Genomic DNA, 17,166 nt, shown 5'->3' on the forward strand with positions numbered 1-17,166 from the left:
GGACTCCAGGCCCAGCGGCTCTTTGTAGGTTTGGGGACTGTGGGTGGCTGTGACGGAGACAATTACTTTGTCATTCTCTGCCAAGAACCTACAGCAGCAATAAAGGCAGGACACAGCATCATGTTATTTTTAATGGTGTTAATAGCTAAGGTTCATTGAATCCTTACTAGGTACCCAGTACTAGGTAAATAATCTTATAAATACTATCTTGTTGAATTCTTTAGAAACTGCTTCTAAAAGAATGTAGCGGAATCTAAAGGTCCAGTGGCCATGGGAAGGGGTGGAGGTGAACACAGAAACATGCAGTTAATGATGTGGCTTTAAAGCGCAGGAGTTAGGTGTAAGCCCGAGACTGTGGGAGAAGGTGTGTAGGGGACCCAAGCCAGTGGGTCCACTGTGTCAGGTTTGGTGGCAACAACTATACTGGTTGCTTCTGTCTCAACTTGGTCAGCCCCATTGCCGATTCTGGCTCGTCTGTCCCTCTCTCCCCTCTCTCGGTCCCTCTACGCTGCTCACCGCCCTTACGCGCAGACCTCGTTTCTCCCTGCTCCGCTCTGCATCCATCCCCCACCACCCCCACCCGCCTCCACCTGCCTGTCTCCTGGGGGTGCACCCGCCCAGCCACAACCGAGCTCCCCGCCGTCACATGACCCGTGCGTAAATCGCAGGACTCTTCCTACCCCCAGCAGCTGGTCCGCACCAGGGCTCTGCAGAGGCTGCAGGCCGCGCATGCGCAGCTGCAAGCGCACCTGCCCGGCCGCGGACCTGCCCAGCGCATCCTGCGGCCGCAGCCCCGCCCCGCGCTCTGGCTGGGCTGGGCGCGGGGCAGAGGGCTCGTATACGGATTCCCAGGACGTACAGGTTCTGGTTGTTGATATGCTCCCAGCTAGCAGTCCACACAGCCAGACCTCTCTAAAGAGAGGGTCAGGGCACTGGGGCTGCGCCTGGGCGTGGATGTGCTCCCCTGGGCATCAGAAAGTCAGAGCGCGAGTCCCCGGTCTGCGCTTAGAGCCATGTGACCTGGGCAAGTGACTTGACCTCCCTGCGCACCAGGAAAATTAAATAATAATAGCATTGACCTCTTGGGGCTGTAGTGAGAATTCAATGAAAATTCATGAGGGCCCCTTGCCTGGTGGCTGGGGTGTATCAAACGTGTATGCAAATAAAGAATATAGAGTAAAGGGTGATAGGCGTGATGACTGGGGGAGGCTTTTACCTTGCAGTGTAGGTCATCTCGCAGTCTCCTCTGAGGCCAGGAAGTTCTATTGTCCTTGTTTCACAGATGTGGAAGCCAAAGCTCAGAGATGTCAGGAGGTCTCAAGCCCGTCTTGGATTCCACATCCAGGAGGATTCCAATCTGCCACTCCAGAGTCAGGGGTTCCGGGGTGAGTTCACAGTCTGTCACCCCACTTGCTTTTTCAACCATTCTATTTAGAATAACACCCGTTCTGATTTTTGCCCTCTGTAGTGAACATCTCAGGTACACATCCACAGGAAAAGATTTCTTTTTTTGTCCTCCCCTCTGCAGAAAATAACAAGCTGCTATATTTTATTAGCCTGTGACCTTTGAGGAAGTCCCCACACAGATTCCAGGTTACCAAAATGTCCTAGAGCCTTGCAGTGAGGCCTACCCTTGGGGTCTTTCCTCTCTATCCTGCCCCTCAGACTCCCCTCCAGCCACACTGGCCCTCTCTGTTCCTGGAAAAGCCAAATTCCTGGCACTTGGTCTTTGCATTTTCTGTATATCTGCCTTTTCCTGTTTGTATATCTGACACTCTCCCAGGCCTCTCTTGCTACCTTTTACTCATCTCAGGAAGTCTGAAGACTGTACTTCCCCAGGTCCACTGGGTCAAGTGCTCTGTTACTCTCACACAGGGGGTTAGTGTCCTAATAACACTTATTAGGACAGTCACTCAATGCTGTGTCTGACTCCTTGATTCTTGCTGTCTTCTCAGCCAGAATACTGGCTCCTTGAGGACAGTCTTTGCTGGCTAAGGGGTGGAGCATGCAGCATGACAAGTTCCCTCACATTTACAGATTATCTCCTCCTTCCCCAAATGCACCCTGAGAGGATCAATACCTTCCTTGGGTAAAAGGCAGAACCCAGACATGAAATGATAGACATGTGAAGCCACGTGAAAGGTCTGTTGGTGTGAATTGGGGTGAGGACAAGAAGATGGCCCAATCTTCCTGCCCTGGGGCTGGTAGCTGAACTGGCACATGTGAACTCTTATCCTGGTTCTGCCATTCCTTATTGTGTGTGACCTTTGGAAAGCCTTCCTACGGGCCTCAGCTGCTTTAACTGTTTGGTGTAAAATAATGATTCAGAATTCAGATTCTGGAACTAGATCTTTCCTTTGTCACTTACTAACAAAGCTCTTAGCCTCTCTGAATCTCAATTTTTAAAAATATTTTATTTATTTATTTGACAGAGAGAGAGATCACAAGTAGGCAGATGGGGTGGGGGGGGCTGAAGCAGGCTCCCCGCTGAGCGGAGAGACCGATGAGGGGCTTGATCCCAGGACCCTGAGATCATGACCTGAGCCGAAGGCAGAGGCTTAACCCACCGAGCCACACAGGTGTCCCTCTCAATTTTTTAAAAAATCTGTAAATATTATTACATTTCTTTTTTTTTTTTTTAAGATTTTGTTTATTTATTTGACAGACAGAGATCACAAGCAGGCAGAGAGGCAGGCAGAGAGAGAGGAGGAAGCAGGCTCCCTGATGAGCAGAGAGCCCGATGCAGGGCTCGATCCCAGGACCCTAGGATCATGACCTGAGCCTAAGGCAGAGGCTTTAATCCACTGAGCCACCCAGGCGCCCCATATTATTACATTTCTTAATAATATTAAGAAAAGAGGACTTAGCTCACAGAGTTATTCTAAAAATTTAATGAGTATTCACTGATTTTATGACTTCTAGCTCTCCTGTCTTTTCTGATTTTTTAATGGGCTCCACTTATTTGCTTTTCTTTGAAGCCAGAGGTGAGTCCTGTGCCATATTTCAAAAGGAACCTCCCCCATCAATAAAGAAAGTCCATCAAAGGGGTACCACCTGGGTGGCTCAGTGGGTTAAGCGGCTGCCTTCAGCTCAGGTCATGATCCCAGGGCATGGGATCCTGCCTCTTTCTCCCTCTGCCTGTCATGCCCTCTGCTTGTGTCCTCTCTTTCTCTCCTTCTGTCCAATACATAAATAAAATCTTAAAAAAATAAAAAGTCCATCAAAAACTGACTCAGGACCACTTTGGTAATGTGGACTCCTGTAAGGAGATGCTGAGACCTGAGTTGTCCTACAGCATATTCCTATCAGACTTGGGACTTGGAAATTTCTAGCCTTTTGAGTGCCCAGAGACTCCGGTCGAGTCTGCCTAGTACAGGGTTGTAGCTCCAAAGCCCAGAATAGTAGCTTGCATAGAGTAGTGGGAGACCACTTAATATTTGCTAATGAATGTTACACAGCCTGAGAGGAACTCTAGTGCTCAATTCTCTGAGCCTCAGGTATTTTTTTTTTTCCATCTGAAAATGGAGATTAAAAACAATTCTTAATTACTGTGAGGATTTAATGAGATGATGCAGAAAAGCGCTTAGCGTGGAGCCTGACCCATAAGAGCTCAGTGAACGGTGTGTATGTGGATACAGGTACCCAGACAGAGATGATGTCGATAAACCTCCAGTTATTTTGTGGTGAGGAGTCTCTGAGTTCCTTATGCGGGCAGGCGAAAAATGGAGGATTCCCAGAAACGGGAAAGACAGGACATAACGTGGTTTCAGGAAGAGGGAGCTTGTCAGTAGCCTGTGGCCAGGTGCAGAGGCGGGCGGAGAGGACTTTAGGACCCTGCGCCCCCAGAGCGCGCGACTGGCAGGGTGCGCGCGGCGCGTGAGGTGAGGGGGAGGGCGCGGCTTTCGCGCCAGCCAGGGACCGCCTCGCGTCCAGCCGCATCTCGGAGGGCGGGGCCGAGCTCCCGGGCCGCAGTGCGATTGGCGGAGGCGCGCGGGTGACGCTGACGGCTGGCACAAGGCCCCGCCCCTGACCGGCCCCGCCCGCGAGCGCGCGCCGGCAGGTCGGCAGCCTCGCTCTGGCTCGCGCCGCGTCTCCGCGGCGAGTCCGCGCGTCAGTCGAGCCCGAGCGCGGCTGCGGAGCGGAGGGCTGCGGCCGGCAGAGAGCGCCGACCCGGGGAGGTAGTCGTGTCCGCGGGCGTCGCCTGAGGAGACTCGGAACCCGGAGACTCGCGCAGCGCGATGGCTCCCATTGGCCTCAAAGCCGTGGTCGGAGAGAGTAAGTGGAGTCGGGGTCCTCCTGCAGGCGCGGGCTGCCAGGCAGGAGAGGGGCTCTGTACCTGCCCGCGGCGCCCCGGCCTCCGCGCCGGCTGCTCGCCCCGCCCGGCCGGGGGCTCGGGGCTGGGAGGGTCCCGTTATTCCGGCGCCGCCCTCCTCGCAGGGAAGTCCCTCCCGGCCTCCTGCGGCCGGCGCCCGCTTCCCTGCTTCCCCCGCTCTCCCCGTCCCGCATTCCTCCCCCTGCATCCCACCCCGTCCCTCTTCACCCCATCCTCCTTCACCCATCTCTCCCCTGCATCCCCTTCCCGCTCTTCCCTCCTTACCACCCCATCGCACCCTCCTCACCTCCATTTCTCTCCCCCTCACCCCATCCCCCTTCACGCCATTCCTTCTTCCTCCCCCTTCACGAACCCCAGCACCCCATCCCTCCCTTCCACCTCGCCTTTATCCCCTGCAGCCCATTACCCTCCCCTTCTGCAACCATCACCCTCCCGTGCACCCCCATTCTTCATTCCCATCATCTTCTCCCCCTTCCCCTCTCCCCTTCCTTGCCTTCTTTATTCCCCGAGCTCCCTGATTCCGTTCCGTTTTCTGCCTCCAGTCCCTCCCTCTTTCCCACTCCGCTTGGTGAATCGTGACGAGCGAGATCGCGGCCCGCGCCGCCACCCCCACCCCCTCCGGGAGCCGGAGCCGCGGTCCCCGGCTGCGGAGACCCACCTGGGAGCCGCTCGGCGCGCACCGGCCGAGACGCGCCGCTCGCCCAGCCCGGGGCCGCTGCTGGCCGCTGGGGAGGAGCAGCCTGTTTTTCCAAAGGCTCGGCTCTCCTGAGCCGAGGCCGCCTCTCTCCTCCTCCCGTTCCGGGGTCGTGGCTGCAAGGGCGGGGTCTTATCTGGGTCCCGAACCCTCTTAAATCACTCGGGAGGAGGCGGAAAGCTTTAGCGTGCGGCGGCAGGAGCGGCCCTGCCCTGCCCAGCACCGCAGTCTGCAGTCTCCCTGTTGGCAGGACTCAGCCCCGGCTTGGCTGGACGTTCCGGGCAGTCCAAACCACGGCTGCAGGGAGGAAATGGTTGTTGATGCGTTTGGATGAAAGGCTCAGCGTAAATGGATTAAAAAAAAAAAAAATGGATGGTGATGAGTGTCGGCTGCAGTGGAGTGAGGGCTGCTGGTGATAATATTTGGAAACGGCGTCCTCAGTGCTAAGGAAGATTGATGATAGGTATGGACACCTAGTGCCTCTTAAATATTTTGTCGATTTCTTTAATAAAAAAACGTGCAAGGATTTCTTTGGCTTTTGCTGCCTCTTTCGGATTTTGGAAAAAATTAAAACTGGGCTTCTCTCTGCAGGAGAGGATAAGAAAGGAAATAGAATAAAAGTGGTGGAAATGACCGTTTCCTTTTCGGTGATTCTATTATTATAGCGCTCTTTCATCAAACGTTTTTAGCTGTGTAGCTTTCCTTTTGAGCATCACAACTGTTTTCCTTTCCCGGGTTTTCCGTTGATATATAGGAAATATTCCCACTTGTACAACGTTTCCTGAACTATTCCATCAGATGAGCATTGTCATAAAAATGAACCCCAAACAAGCAGGTTTTAAAAAGTGCCCACCATAACACCTGCCTTCCTCATGCAGTAAAGTTTCTGAATCATTTACCTTCTGTTTTCTTAGAATCAGGGCGTTTAGGGCTGGAAGGACCCATGAGGGATCCTCTAATGTCATTTTACCTGTGGGAAAGAAATGGAAGCTCATAGCAGTTAAATGACTTGCCAAAATCAGTGTTAATTAATTTTTTAAAACCTGATGTCCATTTTCTTGCAACATTAGTAAAAAAATAACTTCATTATTCTATATACACCATTTCCTTCCAGTAGTCTTTTTAAAGGGTTTTGAAATATGGAATGTTGTGTTACATGTTACATTCTTTCAGATGTTATATTTGAATATTGTGCTTTTAAAATGAAAACCTTAAGTGTTATGGAAATAGGTTTTTGCATCCTTTTGCCAGGACCCCTGTTGATGCGGTAGCTCTTTAATGCCCCCCTCCCCTGCCTTTTTAGAAGCCATCATAAGGGTTTAAGAAAAATGCAAAACAGCTAAAATTTATTTTCTGAAATAAAGCAAGACCACTGCTTATGGAAAGCAAATCAGTTTTACATAAAATTGGTGAATGTGTAAACAGCATCTGTTCTGATAACGTTTGAGTTATGTATAAATTTTGGGAAAAAATATTATTGCAATTCCTTGTCAGTGACACAGGTTAATTTTGGCTCCTAATTTTGGACAGGGTTTTTAGTTTTTCCTTTGTTTCTCTAAAAATAAAAGTAAAATAAAGAATTTTTTAACCAACACGCACCAGTTTAAATGCCCCCTACGCCGCCTGGTCTTCCCAACCTAAATCAACACCTGATAATCACTGTTGATTGTATTTCCTCATTTTATTTTCTTTGTAGCACTTCAAATTAACTGAAATGATCTTGTTCAGGTTTGTTTTGTTTTTGTAGTTGTTTTTTCTTTGATTTTGTTTCTGTTTGTTTTTTGTCTTTTTTTTTGTTGTTGTTGTTATTTCTTTAATGGATTCATCCACTTGAATGAGAACAGGGTCTTTACTCTTTACGTGGTATGTTCACCACTGTACTCCATGCTAAGAACAGTGGCTGATTCTGTCAGCCATCAATAAATACTTACTGAACGTCAATGAATGAAGCCTACAATGGAGAGGAAGCTAAATTAGTTTTTGGCTACTTGTCACATCTTTCTGAGCAGACTTTTAGAGAGGCAGTAGCTACCGACACAACAGAATTCCAGGAGGTAGACCACCCTTAAGCTATTCATCCAGCAATGTTTGTCCACAACCTGCTAGGAACTATGGGAGACTAAGATACGGGACACTCATGCTGTTGTGATAGACGCAGACAATCCTGAGGAGCTTTCTGTGTTACTCCCAAGTTTTCCCTGTCCACCCCCTACCGCTTCCCCCACACTGGATAAACTCAGTGTATTGTATGTCTTTTTGTTGTTAGTCTTGCCCAGCTAGACCAGAAGTTTCTTCAGGGGAGAGCAGAACCTTGTCTTATCCTTTTGTCTATCCTTAGTATGTGAATTAGTGCTTGGGACTCAGTAGTTGTTGAATGAATGACTTAATCTTTACATATAGCAATTCAGAGAATTGGTATATGTAGCAGAGATTACACTACCTGGGATAAAATTCTGATTCACCATGTATTGGCCATGTGACTTTGGCAAATTAGGGAATCTTTTTGTGCCTCAGTTTCTTAACTATGATAGGAGTAATGATAGCACCTACCTTGCAGGGTTCTATGAGGGTTATAAGAGATAGTGTATCACTTAGTACAGTTTTTAGCATACAGTAAATTCAGTAAATATTATCATCATGAAAAGATCCGCAAAAAGGGTTAGTAAGTGTTAGAGGATTTTGAGCACAAGATAGACTAGTTCTGTCCTGTGGGGCCAGAGTTTGGGGGGAGAAAGGAGTTTCAGATAAATTTCCTGAAATGGGCACCTGCCTTTGGCTCAGATGATCCCAGGGTCCTGGGATTGAGCCCTGGCATCTGCAGCATTGGGTGTCCCTGCTCAGTGGGGAGCCTGCTTCTCCCTCTCCCTCTGCTCTTCCTCCCTCCCTGCTTGTGCTCTCTCTCTCAAATAAATAAATACATTCTTTTAAAAATATTTTTCTTTTCTTTTTTTTTTTAAGAATTTATTTATTTATTTGACAGAGAGAGACACAGTAAGAGAGGGAACGCAAGCCGGGGGGTGGGAAAGGGAGAAACAGGCTTCCCATTGAGTAGGGAGCCTGATGTGGGGCTTGATCCCAGGACCCTGGAATCATGACCTGAGTCAAAGGCGGATACTTAATGACTGAGCTACCCAGGGCGCCCCTAAAAAAATTTCTTGACAGGTGCAAATGAACTGGGAAATGGGAGAATCGGCCTGAAGAACCGATGGACAAGTTGCATTCTGACCCAATTTCTGTTTCCAGTTCTACCCTTTATCTTTCCCCTTTTTTCTTTATTTCTTTAAAATGTATTTGTTTTCTGGTCTCTACAAAGAGATTGTAAGGGAAAGGAGGATTTCATTTTCTGGGCATTTTATATCTATTTTATGTTAATAGATGACGTTTCAATTTGTAAATCCATGTTGTAATCCAGAGTCTTTCTGTTCCCAGAAGTTTTGTCAGTATATTACAACGATGCAAGGAGTTCAAAATGTACTATTTGTCTTTCTCGTTTCCTAGCTGCTAGCAATTTCTCCTCATGTTTGTTTGTAGGAATCACTTTCCTCCGGAAAAGAATGCAGTTTCGATTTTCACATCAAGTACATACCTTTTTCAGATGGGGCCATGATTCATAGGATGTGTCAGAAATTGAGAGGACACCTAGACAGAAGCAGTCTTCATTCATTCATTCTTTTTTTTTTTTTAAAGATTTTATTTATTTATTTGACAGAGATCAGAAGTAGGCAGAGAGGCAGGCAGAGAGAGAGGGGGAAAAAGGCTACCCACTGAGCAGAGAGCCTGATGCAGGGCTTGATCCCAGGACCCTAAGATCATGACCTGAGCCAAAGGCAGAGGCTTAACTGAGCCACTCAGGCGCCCCAAAATTCACCCTTTTAAAATGAACAGCGCTTCACGTTTCAGCCATTATATACAGTCATGTGACCACCACCCAAAATACAGCACAGTATCATGACCTCCTTAAATTCCCTTGTGCTGCCCTTTCTAGTCAACCTCTACTTCCACCCCCAGCCCCGGGCAAACACTGAGGTGTTTTCTGTCCCTATAGTTTTGCCTCTCCCAGAATGTCATATTGCTGGAATCATAAAATATGTAGCTTTTTAAATATGACCTCTTAACCTTAGTATAATGTGCCCGAGAGTCACCATGTGGCATATGTCTGTAGTTTGTTCCTTCTTATTGTTGACTGCTGTTCTTTTGTGTGGATGCATTTGGCTTATTACTTTGCCAGCTGAAGGACATTTGGACAATTGCAAATGCTTCTATAAGAGTTCACACAGGTTTCTATGTGACCAGATCTCTTGGATATGTAAATACCTAAGAGTGGAATTAATGGGTCATCTGATAAGATGATAAGAAGCTGTCAAATTGGTGTCCTGAGTACTATACCATTTTACATTCCTACCAACATTCCTTGTTAGTACATGGTATTATATGTTTTTAAAATTTTAGCCCTTCTGGGGCACTGGGGCTCAAGTTGGTTAAGCATCCAACTCTTGATCTCAGCTCAGTTCTTTATCTCAGAGTTGTGAGTTTGGCTTGGCATTGATCTCCACACTGGGTGTGGAGCCTACTAAGAAAGAAAGAGAGAAAGGGGGAAGGAGGGAGGGAGAAGGAAGAAAGGAAGAAAGAGAAAGCCATTCTGATTGGTATTGGTATGATCGTTTTATTTTTATTTTTATTTTTTTTAAGATTATTTATTTATGAGAGAGAGAGAAGTCGACTCCCTGCTGAGCAGGAAGCTCCAGGAGCCTGGGATCATGACCTGAGCTGAAGGCAGATGCTTAACCCACTGAGCCACCCAGGTGCCCCTGTATGATGGTTTTAATTTGCTTCTTGCTAATGACTGATGATGATGAGAAGCATATTTTCATGAATTTAGTGTCACCTGTATCACCTGTATATCTTTGGTGAAATGTCCAAATGTTTTGTATATTTTTCATTGGGTTATTTTTTTATGATTGAGTTTTGAGAGGATATATATATATATATATATTTTTTTTTTTTAAAGATTTTATTTATTTATTTGACAGAGATCACAAGTAGGCAGAGAGGCAGGCAGAGAGAGAGGGGGAAGCAGGCTCCCCGCCGAGGCAGAGGGCCCGATGTGGGGCTTGATCCCAGGATCCTGGGACCATGACCTGAGCCCAAGGAAGAGGCTCTAACCCACTGAGCCACCCAGGCACCCCAGGTCTTTATATATTCTGGGTGCAAGTCCTTTATCAGTTATATGATTTACAAATCTTTTCTCACAGTTGTGTCTCGTCTCTTCATTCTATGAACAGTATTTTTCAGAGAAGTTCTAGTTTATCAATTTCTTCTTTTATAGATTGTGTTTTTGGTAGCCTAAGAAATCCTTGCCCAGCCTAAATTCACAAAGATTTTTTGTTTTATAAATTTTCTGTGTTTTCTTCCAGAAGTTTTATCATTTTAGGCCTTACATTTATTTATTTTTTTTTTAAAGATTTTATTTATTTATTTGACAGACAGAGATCACAAGTAGGCAGAGAGGCAGGCAGAGAGAGAGAGAGAGAGGAGGAAGCAGGCTTCCCGCCGAGCGGAGAGCCCGATGCGGGGCTCGATCCCAGGACCCTGGGATCATGACCTGAGCCGAAGGCAGAGGCTTTAACCCACTGAGCCACCCAGGCGTCCCAAGGCCTTACATTTAATCTTTGATCCATTTTGAGTTAATTTTTGTGTATTTTGTCAGGAGGTTCATTTGTGTGTGTGTGAATTTTTTTTGTATGTGGGTGTCTAGTTGTTCTAGCCCCATTTGTTGAAAAGACTATCCCTTTTTCCATTGAATTGTCTTTGTTCTTTGTTGACAATCAGTTGGTCATATATGGGTGGGTCCATTTCTGGACTCAGTGTTCTGTTTCACTGATCTGTATGTATGCTTTCACCAAAATCCTCTCTGTGCCAATTACTGTAGCTTTAAAGTAACACTGGAAACCAGGTATTGTGAGTTCTCCAACTTTGTTCTTCTTTTTCATAATCATTTTGGTTCTTTTGGTTCATTTGCTTTTCCATATAAATTATAGAATCATCAGCATATCTATTTCTTTTTTTTTTTTAAGATTTTATTTATTTATTTGACAGAGGGAGATCACAAGTAGGCAGAGGTAGGTAGAGATGGGGGAGGAAGCAGGCTCCCTGCTGAGCAGAGAGCCCGATGTGGGGCTGGATCCCAGGACCTGATCATGACCTGAGCCGAAGGCAGAGGCTTTAACCCACTGAGCCACCCAGGCGCCCCAGCATATCTATTTCTATTTTAAAAAATCTTTCTGGGATTTTGATTGGAATTGTGTTGAATCTATAGATCAGTTTGGGAAGAATTGATATTTTAACAAATTTACTTTCAATCTTTTAGTTTCTTAGGTATATTGCAATGTGGAAATCATAATTTTTCACTTCACAAATAAGGGAAGAGAATTGTATATAGTTTAGCAAAGTTGCAAAATACAAAGTCAGTTTACAAAAATCTATATAGAGGGACTCCTGGGTGGCTCATTGGGTTAAGCCACCGCCTTCGGCTCATGTCGTGATTCTAGGTTCCTGGGATCGAGTCCTGCATTGGGCTCCTTGCTTGGCAGGGAGCCTGCTTCTCTCTCCACCTCTGCCTTCTTGTGTGCTCTCTCTCTCTCTCTCTCTGACAAATAAATAAATAAATAATCCTAAAAAAATCTATATAGAAATTGAAATTTTAAATAGTATTATTGATAATAGAATGAAAAAATGAGATATTTAGTATAAATCTAATGGAATATGTTCTAGATCTATATGTTGAAAGTTATAAAACACTGATGAAAGAAATCAAAGAAGGCTTAAATAAATGAAGCAATATACCATATTCATGGAATAGAAGACTTATGTTACATTTATTTTTTTCTTATTTTAATTTTTTTAAACAGGTCTTTTCAATTCACTTGGGTAGATACCTAGGAATAAAATTACTGGGTCATATGGTAACTATGTTTAACTGTTTGAGGAAAGAGTTACCATTTCCTTTCCCAGAGTGGCTGCAGCAGGTTCCCACCAGCAGCGCATAAGGATTCCAATTTCATAACATCCTTGCCAATACTTGTTATTATCCATCTTTTTTCTTATAGCCATCCTAGTGGGTATGAAGTGGTATTCCATTGTGGTTTTGATTTGCAATTCCCTGATGGCTAGTGATAAGCATTTTTTTCATGTGCTTCTTGGGTCATTTGTATATCTTCTTTGAAAAGATGTCTACACATGTCCTTTGCCCATTTTTATTCATTCATTCATTCATTCATTCACTTAGTATTTTTATTTTTGGCGGGGGGGGGGAGGGCAGAGGGAGAGGGAGAGAGAAAATCTTAAGCAGGCTTCATACCCAGTGTGGAGCCCCATGCAAGACTTGATCTCACAATCCTGAGATCATGTCCTGAGCCAAAATCAAGAGTTGGACACTTAACTGGCTGAGCCACCCAGGTGCCCCTCCTTTGCCCCCCCTTTTTTAAAAAGATTTTATTTATTTGAGAGAGAAAGAGTGAGTGAGAGAGAGAAGGAGCAGGGGGAGGAGCAGAGGGAGAAGGAGAAGCAGACTCCCCGTTAAATAGAAACTGATATGGGGTTTGATCCTAGGACCCTGGGATCATGACCTGAGTCAAAGGCAGACACCCAACCAACCGAGCCACCCAGGCACCCTCCGTTGCCCATTTTTATTTTTAAATTAGATTGTTAAAATTCCATTTCTAATCTATGTATTATTTTCACTTGAAGTTATTATTTTTACTCCACTGTAAAAGTGGAAAGCTTCAATAAATGATAAGTGTGTACTTAAATCTAACCAGTTTATCTATTTCATTAATTTTCTGCCTTTTATCTTTTTTTCTGTATACTTTTGATTAAAAACAACTTTTTTTTAGGGCACCTGCATGGCTCAGTTGGTTTAGTGTTGGTCAGCCCATGTCATGATCTCAGGTCCTGGGATTGGCCCTGGGACTGGCCCTGCGTCAGGCTCCCCACTCAGCAGGGAGTCTGTTTCTCCCTTTCCCTCTGCCACTACCCTCCTCATGCTCTCTCCCTCTCAAATAAATTATGTCTTAAAAAAAAAAAGCACAACTTTTTCTTGTAGTGGTAGTGATTCTGTCCTTTTAGACAATTCATTTAAAATTTAAAAGTTGGGTCACCTGGGTGGCTCGGTCATTAACCATCTGCCTTTGGCTCAGGTACTAATCCCAGGGTCCTGGGATTGAGCCCTGTATCAGGCTCCCTGCTCAGCAGGAAGCCTGCTTCTCCCTCTTCCACTCCCCCTGATTTAGAAGTTATAGTTGCTGAGTGGTCCCATTGTGTATTTATTCCCAGTTTATTATTTAAAAGTATCATATTTTGAAAAATCCTTAGGGGGGCACCTGGGTGGCTTAGTCAGTTGAGCACCTGACTCTTGATTTCCACTTAGGTCATGATCTCAGGGTTCTGGGATTGAGCCTTGAGTGAGGATCCCAGCTCAGCACACAGTCTGTTTGAGAGTCTTTCCCTCTCCACCCCCCTCCCCCACCCCTCCCATGACCTGGATACATAGGTGTGCTCTCTCTCTTAGATAAATAAATATACACATACATACATAAAATCTTAAAAAAACCAAACCAAACCAAAAAACCTCCTGGTGTGCCTGGGTGGCATAGTCAGTTAAGTGTCCAACTCTTGGTCAGCTGAAGTGGTGATCTCAGGGTTGTGGGATCCAGCCCTGCATCGGGCTCTACCCTTAGCAGGGAATCTGCTTAAGATTCTCTCTCCCTCTAAAAAAAAAAAAAAAAAAAAACAAAAAACAAAAAAAGATTCTCTCTCCCTCTGCCCCTCCCCTTTCTCTAATATAAATACATACATACATACACATATATATTTGAAAACTTCCTTATTTATTTATTTGACCATTATTTATTTATATTATATTATGTTATATTTTATTTTTAGTAGGCTTCATGCCCAACATGGGGCTTCTCATCACTCCAAGAGTCACGTGCTCTACTGACTGAGCCAGCCAGGCACCCCTAAACTCCTCACTTTTTTTTAAAAGGATTCTAACTTTGTTGTGTTACAGATAGTACAAAAAATAGCACAATTGTGGTAAGAATCACAAAGAAATGGTACAGGACACTATGAACACAGGGAGGGCTGGCTTAAGTCAGGGAAGCTTAGAGAAAGCTTCCCTGAGGAAGTGATATTCGAACGACTTCCGTTTAGTTCCACCTTACCAAGAGTTTGTTTTTTAAATCAGTATTAACTGCTTTTTCAGTTTCTTTTGAAAGGATCATATAGTTTTTCTTATCTAATCTATTAATGTAATCTAATTAATTATAATAATGGATATCGTTGCTTTCTGGAACAAACTTTACTTTGTTGTCATGTATTATCCTTTTCCTGTATTGTTAAATTCTACCTACTGTTGTTGCATCTATATTTATTAATATTGGAGCCCTCTGGCTGCTCTTTGATCATTTCAATTATAGTCCCATCTCAGGGCTTTGTGTTTGTTGTTCCCTATGTCTGAAATCGGCTTGTTCCCTAATTCCTTTAAGTTCTGGCCAAATGCCACCTTACTAGTGAGATCTTCTTTGACTACTTTATATAAAATAGAAACTTCCCTCCAGAGTTTCCTATCCCCTCCTTACTATGCTAAACTGTCACTCTCTGACATTTCTTACTCACTTGTCATTCCTGCTTCCACCAGCCAAATGTAAGCTGTATGAGAGCACAGACTATTTTGTTCACTGCAGTGTCCCTAGCACTGAGAAGAGTACTGGTACATAGTAGGCACTCAATACGTACTTGAAATGAACAACTGAATACCATATTTTACATGTGTATATTTTTTCTCTCTTTTTAATCTTTTTCAGATCTCTTGTATCAGTTTCTCATTAAATGAAATGGGAGGGTTCCTATCTTTTTGTATGTTTCAGAATAGATGAAATAACATTAGAATTCCCTTCCTTAAATGTCAGAAGTGATTTATCCATAAAAGTATTTGAATTTGTTGCTTTTTGAGGAGAGAGGAAAAATATTTGATTAATTTGCTTATCCAGATTGTCTACTTCTTTAGTTAATTTTGGCCATTTGTATTTTCCTATAAAACAGGCCTTTCAACTTAAAAATTTTAAATTTATTAACCTTGAATTAAGTTTGTTAATTTAGAAAATATCTTTTGTATTAGTTGTTATGATCCTCTTTCTCATTTTACCCTGTTTGTGCTATTATTTTCATGGAAATATGTGATAGAGACTTATCTATTTTAATTCTTTTTAACTTTTATTTATTTTTTAAAATTTATTTTAGAAAGGAGAGAGAGCACGTGCAAGCACACACACACAGGGGAGGGGCAGAGGGAAAGGGAGAGTGAAAATTTATCAGATTCCCCACTGAGCATAGAGCCCCACTCTGTGCTCAATCCCAGGACCCTGAGATCATGACCTGAGCTGAAACCAAGAGTCAGATACTTAATGACTATGCCACCCAGGTGCCCCTTAATTCTCTTTTTTATTTTTATTTTTGTAATTTATTTATTTAAAGACTTTATTTGAGGGGCACCTGGGTGGCTTAGTGGGTTAAGCCTCTGCCTTGGCTCAGGTCATGGTCTTAGGGTCCTGGGATCAAGCCCCACATTGGGCTCTCTGCTCGGTGGGGAGCCTGTTTCCCCCTCTCTCTCTGCCTGCCTCTCTGCCTACTTACGATCTTTCTCTGTCAAATAAATAAGTAAATAAATAAATAAATAAATAAAATCTTTAAAAAAGATTTATTTGAGAGAGAGAGAGAGAATGAGCAGGGTAGGGGCAGATAGAGGGAGAAGCAGGCTCCTCACTGAGCAGGGAACCTGATGTAGGGCCTGATCCCTGGACCCTGGGATCATGCATGACCTGAGCTGAAGGCAGATGCTTAACCAACTGAGCCACACAGATACCCCCTTTGTCTTTTTTTTTTTTTTTAAGTTTTTCCTTCTATTTTATGTGCATGTGTGTTTTTATTCTAATTTCCTTTTTTTTTTTAAGGTTTTATTTATTTGACAGAGGGAGAGAGCAATCACAAGCAGGCAGAGAGGCAGGCAGAGAGAGAGGGGGAAGCAGGCCACCCAGGTGCCCCTTTATTCTAATTTCTTGAATCAAATGATTGGTTAATTTTTTTCCTCACAAAGTATCAAAAGATATGACTTTTCATCTGAGTACAGCTTTGGCTTGCCATTTAAAAATTTTGTTTATTTTAGAGCACTCGAGGTGGGGAAGACAGAGAGGGAGAGAGAGAACCTTAAGCAAGCTCCACGCCCAGCATGGAGCCCTACATGGGGCTTCTAGATCTCACCACCCCGAGATCATGACCTGAGCTGAAATCAAGAGTCAGAGACTTAACTAACTGAGCCATCCAGGTGTGCTCCCCCTCTCTTTTTTAGTAGTTTAAATTGGGGCAAAATTCCCATAAGAGGTGGTTTGGGACTCAGATAACATGTGTTACCCATCAGATATAAGAGAGCATGTATCTGCCACAGGATCCAAAAAGGGCTAATTGAATGTGCACTGAATGTGTTTCCGTCTGGATTTTTTGGCATGCAGCACCTCTGAGACAAACAGGTGTTTCGTAGCTAATGGAGTATCCTTTTTTTAGTGGAGTAGGCAGGTCAAATTTTATAGTCATCACCAGCAATTCAACAGCCATAAAAGTTGAACCCTGGTCCCATGACTCACGTATATGAGAAATGCTTGGAGAAACCCTAGCTTGATCTCTGATTACTTCAACCAGTTAGTTGCTATTGGGCAGGGCTGTTCCTAGCACTAAAGTTAGGGCAAGCTGACTTCATGTGAATTTCAGCAAGTGAGAGTTTTACTTACCTCTTCCTTTTTTTCTTCCTTTCTTTTTTTTTTTTTTTTTTAATCCATGAGAAGCTGTGTTGGGTAAGTGGACAAAATTCTGGACCAGAAGTCAGAACATTCCCCTGACTGTCCCGGTTCTCACGTTTGGTGGGCTAGGTGACCTGGACATCTTATTCAACCTTTTAAATTAGGAATGCTGATCTCAGCATCACCCAATTCTTTCAAGGCTCACATTAAATAATATATAAAAAAAATTGCTTGGAAGAAAATAAAGAATCCCTATAAGGGGTTATTACCCCCTTACAGGTGTAATTACA

At 44.3% G+C, this 17,166-nt stretch overlaps 1 protein-coding gene across 2 annotated transcripts in view; it reads left to right on the forward strand.

The window, feature by feature from the left end:
• Window positions 1-4,069: 4,069 nt before the first annotated feature.
• STXBP1 (syntaxin binding protein 1) overlaps window positions 4,070-17,166 on the forward strand; it is a 70,775-nt gene continuing 57,678 nt past the window's right edge. The window contains exon 1 of one of the 2 annotated variants that reach the window (XM_032865917.1): window positions 4,070-4,275. In XM_032865917.1, the coding sequence (XP_032721808.1) occupies window positions 4,239-4,275 (37 nt within the window). In that variant the 5' untranslated portion in view covers window positions 4,070-4,238. The remainder of the gene's footprint in view (window positions 4,276-17,166) is intronic. The other variant, XM_032865918.1, reaches the window with a different exon arrangement.

Source organism: Lontra canadensis, unplaced genomic scaffold (assembly GCF_010015895.1).
Source record: "Lontra canadensis isolate GAN:19392208 unplaced genomic scaffold, GSC_riverotter_1.0 scaffold30, whole genome shotgun sequence".
Lineage (NCBI taxonomy): Eukaryota > Metazoa > Chordata > Mammalia > Carnivora > Mustelidae > Lontra > Lontra canadensis.